The 7020-nt window shown below is 40.1% G+C and overlaps 1 protein-coding gene across 1 annotated transcript in view; it reads right to left on the bottom strand.

Annotated features, from left to right (window-relative positions):
- LOC108241897 (ubiquitin-protein ligase E3A) overlaps positions 1 to 6426 on the bottom strand; it is a 16377-nt gene extending 9951 nt beyond the window's left edge. The window contains exons 1-5 of the mRNA XM_017426378.3: positions 6137 to 6426; positions 5004 to 5048; positions 3942 to 4246; positions 1200 to 2452; positions 509 to 653 (exon numbers count right to left, since the gene is read on the bottom strand). Coding sequence (XP_017281867.1) covers positions 509 to 653; positions 1200 to 2452; positions 3942 to 4246; positions 5004 to 5048; positions 6137 to 6213 — 1825 coding nt within the window. The 5' untranslated portion in view covers positions 6214 to 6426. The remainder of the gene's footprint in view (positions 1 to 508; positions 654 to 1199; positions 2453 to 3941; positions 4247 to 5003; positions 5049 to 6136) is intronic.
- Positions 6427 to 7020: the final 594 nt, after the last annotated feature.

The following is a 7020-nucleotide window of genomic DNA, read 5'->3' as shown; positions in this document are numbered from 1 at the left end:
GGCCGAAGATAATGGAGTCTGTTGTCATTTGATACTGTTACGTCTAACAGGTACATATATATTGCTGCACTAAAATGCAGCAGATCTCATCTGTGAAAGTTCAGTTAAATGTCACTTCGAAATAAAGCTTGAAAAAGGTAAGAAATGAGATTATCTTTTCATATTTTTAAGAGAATAACTGACAACGTACGTAATTGGGGTATATCGTGATATATATCGTTATCGTGATATAAAATTATCCATATCGTGATATAGGATTTTTTCCATATCACTCAGCACTAGTATGAAGTCTTGTCTCTGCCCTCTCTGTAAAAGTTTTGCTGTAGTTATGTAGTAAAAATGAAAAATACATTCCCAGCACAAAAGGATTGGCCCATCCTTCAGTGCAAAGAGTGTCAGGGCATAAAATGTGGTTCCTCCTTTATTTTTTGACATTTCTTGACCTCAAACCTTTAAGTTTTTGGTGCATTTACAATTTCTATGGTTGAAAGTTTTGGAGCTTTCTTACCAATATCAGGGTTGAAAATCTCCTCTACCACCAGCTGGAAAAACTCTTTTGAAACGCCTCCTTCATCAACACCTTGCTCTCCTTCAAACTCCACGTACAGCTGCTTTTTCAGGTCTGCGGGGTTCTCCATTGCTATCATCTCCAGCTGCAAGGACACAGATCAGATCAGCTTACGGAAACTTAAATGCGATGCCACTGTTGGAGACTAATTGGTAAACAATATTTGGGAAGGAGTCTCTGAAATGTCTTGATCCATTCGAGGGGGTTCTCAGTTTCCTCGTGATTTGCAGTTTAAATTTCGAATGTGTTAAAAAAAAACTGTGACAAATCAATTTAGCTTACATTAAGTCTAGAGGTCTAGAGCTTTATTTTGACACATGCATGAGAGCTGTCCAGACAGAAAACATCTGAAGCTACAGCCCTGAATGTCCAGGTCTAAAACCTGCAACACTGAACTAAAAGCAGCAAAATCCAAGCTAAAATTTACATAACCATAGATTATAGTAACAAAACAGACGCTAAAGCTACAATTAGCAAAATAGCATCTACAAGTGACAAATCAGATGCTAAAAAAGGAGCAGAACATAGCTAAAAGCTAATAGTAGCAGAAAGAAAGAAAAGAAAATCTAAAAGTGGGAGAACAACAACAGAGAACCAGGCCGTTAATCCGTAATGTGGTGAACTCACGTACCCTGACCAGAGCATCATCAATGATGTGGTCTCTGCGGACCTTCAGCCTCAGATAGGGGTTGAGCTGCTGACCCTGCACCAAGCTGTAGAGCACCGTGATCCGCCGTTCGCTGTACATACGAATGCGGTTGTCGTAGTACAGACCCAGGTTCTTAGTGACAGCGTTCAAGATGAAGGGGCACGTCATGAAAGAGAACTTATTTTCTGTCTCCACCTTGAAGAAAGTGTAGTCCTTGTCCATTTCCAGCACTTCGTTCAGGGGCTCGTTGACAAACTCCTCGAAGGGGATGAGCGGCCACCGGCAGTCGTTGGTGCGAATCCCCAGCTCGGTTTCCAGCGGATCGACTCGAGGGCCTTTCTTGTTCCGACGTTCCTCACCCAGCAGCTCCTGCAAAGTAAGCTCGCTGGACTCTGGAATCGGCTCGTCGTCGTCCTCTTCGTTGTTTTCGACATCCAGGTCGCCTCCGAGAACGTTTGCATAGTAAACAATCTTCAAGCACTTAGTGGCCGCAACGACTGCGTCGTCGTCGTTGACCAGGTTCCGGCTGTTGAACTCGTTACTGATCACCTTGAAGGTGATGAGCTGTTGAAAGGTCTCCATCATCCTCCGGATCTGCTCAGCGCTGTAATGGGACCAGAGACGTGCCAGCTTGGCTTGAGCTGCCAGTGGCAGTTTGCTCATGGCCTTGCAGAACTGCGGCAGAGCGATCTCTAGGTACTCTGGGCTGTGAAGGTTGCTGTTCTCCATCACGATGACGAACAGGTTCAGGTAGTTGGGGTCTCTTGAATACACATTGTGGTACGCCAGGTCACATTCGACGTTTGGTGAGAGGTAGACAAGAGCGTTCAGGAAGGCAGCCTCGATCTTCTCATTGGACAGGAGACGCTCGTAAACCCGGCGCACAGCTTCAATGTCCACGGACACCTCATCCGGGGCCAGCTTCTGGATGTCATTTTCTCCTGAGGAGCCCTCTCCAACTCTGGACGATGAAGAGGAGGTGGGGGAGTCCTCATCCATGGCTGTAGCAGAGCATGCAGCTGCCTCCTTCTCATCTTCGTCCTTGTCCTCGTCCTTACCTTGGAGAGACTTCAGTTCCTCCTTGGTGTGAGGTTTGGACCTCCGGAAGCTCTGAACCAAGCCCTCGGAGCTAGAGAAAACCCGACCTATGACCCGGATCAGAGGGGAGTAATCCTCCTTTTCTCCACAGATGTCCAAGATCTCGTACACCTTCTCCTCTGTCAGGTAATTTACATCTGCGCACAGAAACAAACATTTCCCAGTGAAAACAGAAGAAATTAAAAAGCCTAGCATAAAGGAATGCCTTTCATGCCACAGATTTAAACTAAGATCTTCTTAAGCTGAGAGATCATTTCGATCAAACCTTCAATATAACGATATGGGAGCTCAAGAGTACATATGAATGACTCAGTTACTACCATATCAATATATTGTCAATATCTGGGAAGTTTACTGAGTTACAGCCATTTTTTTTTGTTTTTAAAGATCATTTGGCTGTGGGAGCCATCTTGAATCAGGTTGACTCCAAAGGTTATTCAGTTGTAGATGTGCATCTAAGGCCTTATGAAATCCCTTTTATTTTATTTATTTTTTATTATATGGTGGATTAATAACATTTTAACAATTAAACAGTAAAATATCCCCATTTTCAGTAATAAGAGATTTGAACAGAAACACCAAAAAGTATTTTGCCTGGAAGTCATTCATATAGAAAAATCATTCCAGTTCTTTTAGTAAATAAAGTTCCTCACATGTGTTTCATGTGAAATCAAACTGTATATATGATATTGGGACTACAGAAACTGGTCTTTATTTTGTAAAATAAAAGTGCTTCATATAAAAACTATATTTTATTGTACATAAATGTAGTGTAAATCTATTGAATTGTATTATAATTGTTCTATTTATCAATGATGATAAGGAAGAGGAGGATATTGTGTTGTTTTGTTGACCTATTTTTCCAACAAAATGTTTTACTAAATGGTTTTCAGCTTAACAGAGAAAAATATTTTTGCCTAAAAGATGGGTGGTTTAATTATTATTTTAAGTGGAATATCTTATCCAACACGTACAGCTTCACACATCTCACTTTGCTGCTGTGTTGAACAGCGAGCTGAAGCAATAAGCTAATGCTAATATTAGCTTAAGTTAGCTGAAATGATAAGCTAACATTAGTTCTGTTTTGATCTGAATGTTTGGTTGTCACATTTCCTTCAGATTTCAGTAAATCATGCGATGACAAAATTCACTAAAAACTTCCTCATGGATATTAGATGAATATTGTTTTTGTATAAATGTTATCCTTGGCATTAAATGTAAAATCTGGATGCCTGCATTAGACTTTTTAGCCTCGGTTCTCTGCTTCGTGCCCCCCTCCTCCTGTCACAGGCAGCTACAGGAGCCAATAGTGGCCAAAATAGTTATTTACTGCACATGTCAAATGTGAAAATGGTCCATCAAACTCCGCAACATTCCACGTTTTAAATAAATTCTATTTTAATGTACAACTCCGTGAGACTGTTTGTGTTTTCTGCAAAGCGGAGATTATAGGGTCCTATACATCCAATGATCACTTTATGAGAAATTCATTAAAATTCATTCAGTGGTTAATGATATATTTTGCTAACAGACATGGGGACACGAGCAAAAACATTATCACCCACCTTCGCCTTTTGCCGACAGGTGATAAAACCTAACAAGACAAGTTGAAAGTTGCGACCTCACCTTTAAAATTATCTCGCACAGCGTGAACATCTTTATGGTTCATCTTCCTGTTGCTGCAGGCGGAGTTACTGTGGGTGCTGCTCTCCAGGTACGTGGAGGCTGTGCCTTTCTTCGACGGGTGTGGGTCACATAGTTTGGCGTTGACCTTGTAGAGCTCGAGGGCTTTAACCGCCGCCGCATTGTTGTCCATGCGGCTGAATCCCACCGACGAGGCGCACCATGAGTTGGAGCAGGACTCGTTCCCGCAGCCCTCAGTTAACTGGTGGTAATAGCGCTCTATTAGATGTTTGGCAGCTGCTCGCTTCCTGTGTTCAGAGGGAAAGCACAAGTTTTAATGCAATCTATTCAGCTGTTTTGGTCATACCTCGAAAAAATTTTATGTGTGATCTCATGGGATAACGCGAGACGCTCAGCATGTGTTATAGATGACTTTCACCAAAGCAAATTTTAGCTCGATATCTGTAAAATGACTACGTTATAGCCATTTTTGTTTGTGAAGTTCGACATGACCACCTTGAATCGAGTTGACTCCAAATGTTAGTCAGTTGTAAATGTTCATTTAATTAATAATTTCTGAGTTGAAATAAACTCTGTCCAATAGTTCGTAAAATATTTTGCTAAAAGACAAATAAATGAACACAGGTTGGCAAAAACATTATAAAGAGGAAGGAGTTCTGGTTTAATCCACTTAAATAATGAGATGCTAAGATTTTGATGCCTAAATATACTAAATGTCACCTTATAAATGAACCAAAATATGAAAACTATTTTTAGATTACATTAGTGAAAAATCAGCCCAATTCTTTTACTAAGACTGCAAACTTTTCCTCAAACCAGCATTTTCACGAATAAAACCACAGTGTGGGAAATTTTAAAATCTTTTTTTAGCTTCAGATATTACAGCATGATGTCTATAGAATGTGATAACCATAATGAATGAACATGGGATGACTGGAACAAGATAAAAGGCAAAAAGGCGATGCTACTGATTCAAACAGAATATATAAAAGCCCATAAACAGTTGTGGGGAACAAATATATTAATGATATTATTTAGACTTACATTCGGCTTGCTTCTGGGTTTTCTGTGTCAGGCTCCTCGTTTTCTCTAAAGAAACAACATTAAGAAATGACAAGTCATGATATGCGGCACTGATGACTAAGGTAGATTTACCTGGTTTTCTGCTGGTTACATTTAAAACTCTGCAACACCACAGTTTTCTAACAGGATGGATGCTGAGTCAGCATTCACATTAATCCTGTCTGTTTTTTCTGGATGCAATCAAACTAATAGTTTTACGATTTTGCTATTATTAGCTTTTGTTTTCACACTTTTGACTACTGTTTTACCATTTTTAGATTGCAGCTACTATTGTACTACTTTTAGATTTTTTTTTAGCTTCCACTTTTAGTTTGACTTTTAGCTACCATTGTGCTGCTTGTTTTGCCACTTTCAGCTATCATTCAGCTGCTTTTGGCTACTGTAGAGCTAATTTTACCTTTAAGCTACAGATTTCCTACTTTTAAATATGCTTTTGCTACTCTAAGGTACTTTTAGGTTTTAGGAACCGTTTTGCTAATTTTAGCATTTAGCCACAGATTAGTTCATTTTATTTTTATATATATATGGTTTGGCTCACTGTAGTTTTTAGCCGATTTGCTAAATTGAGCTTCTTTTAACCTTATTCAGTTTCAGCTCTTATAATTCACAGAAAATGCTGTTTCTCTCGTCTACTAGCTCTTGATTGAAAACAATAATAATAATAATCATGTTAAGAAGCATCACCAGAGCCAGAATTTTGCAGCAAACACCGGGTTAGCTATACAATAAACAAGCTGAATATGTTGTTAAATGTGGAGTCACTGTCAGTGAGCATACTCTGGTTTATTAGTAATAAAAAAACATATTTTTCCTCATTATTCTTTGAGGGGAGAACCAGGCAGAGATGTCACGAACATTCAGACCTAACAAGCTAATATCCAGCCAACATTACCTAGCTTACTGCTTTTCAAACAAAACTGACATTATTTCCAATCATGCTCCACAAACAAAATTATTTATTAACCATCTAATTATTATAATTTGAAACTTGGTTTTATATGAGTGCAGGACAGAAACGTTCATACAGCTAACTAGCTAACAGGATTCCCGAGTCGCTCCCGGCATCCCCGACCCTTTCCTCTCGGTGTCCCCACCTATCAGGTCCTCTGACGGGGCTGATCTCGGCCTGTGGTGTCGCACACTCACAGTCCTCCTTCTCGTCGGAACTCATACGAGACTTTCTCCTCTGTGGTTTGTGATGTGTGGCTGTTTGTGAATGTTTCCGGCCTCTCCAGGTGCTGCGCACGATTTCAGGCGACACGGAGACGGTAAAGATCGGTCTGCGCTGGACTTCATTCACGGCCTTCTTACTGCTGCAGGCTCGGTCCTCTGCCTCGGATTCAGCGCCATGTTGACTTCACCGTCAGCCAACATCCCACAATGCACCGCGCGGTGTTAGCGCCAAGACCCGTCTGCCTGGATCACCAGGAACTGGACTCTTTGGTCGACAGAGCCCAAAACTTGATGGCAGAATTTTTGCATAAAAGATTTAAATTTGATTTAACATGTTGTGCCTTTTGTGATTGTCCAGAAGAATCACTTAATCATCTATTTTTTTTCTTGTCCCTTTTCTTCTAAACTATGGGGTGACAGTGGCGTCACTAGGCCTGTTTTAGGGGGGCTTCAGCCCCCCTAAAATGTTTTCAAGCCCCCCTAAATAATTTTGGTGTCAAAATTTTTTATTTATTTTTTTACAAAAATTCAATATAATGTGGCCAGAATATGAGTTTAAATAAATAACCATATATTATTTCATGATTAACTCAAATATATGATCATAAATTCATAAATCTGTCAGTTTTCTTTTTCTTTACAGCGTAAGGTAGAGGTCCTCTTTGGTGCGTCGTTATCAAATCCATTCCACTTGTTCATATAGAGTACTCCCTCACCACATGACATTCAGTTCATGTTTTCCCTACAAACTTCGTTATCTGATCCATTCCACTTGTTCATATGACATACTCCCACACTACATGGA

Source organism: Kryptolebias marmoratus, linkage group LG1 (genome assembly GCF_001649575.2).
Source record: "Kryptolebias marmoratus isolate JLee-2015 linkage group LG1, ASM164957v2, whole genome shotgun sequence".
NCBI lineage: Eukaryota > Metazoa > Chordata > Actinopteri > Cyprinodontiformes > Rivulidae > Kryptolebias > Kryptolebias marmoratus.
This window is presented reverse-complemented; position numbering and strand designations above follow the sequence as displayed.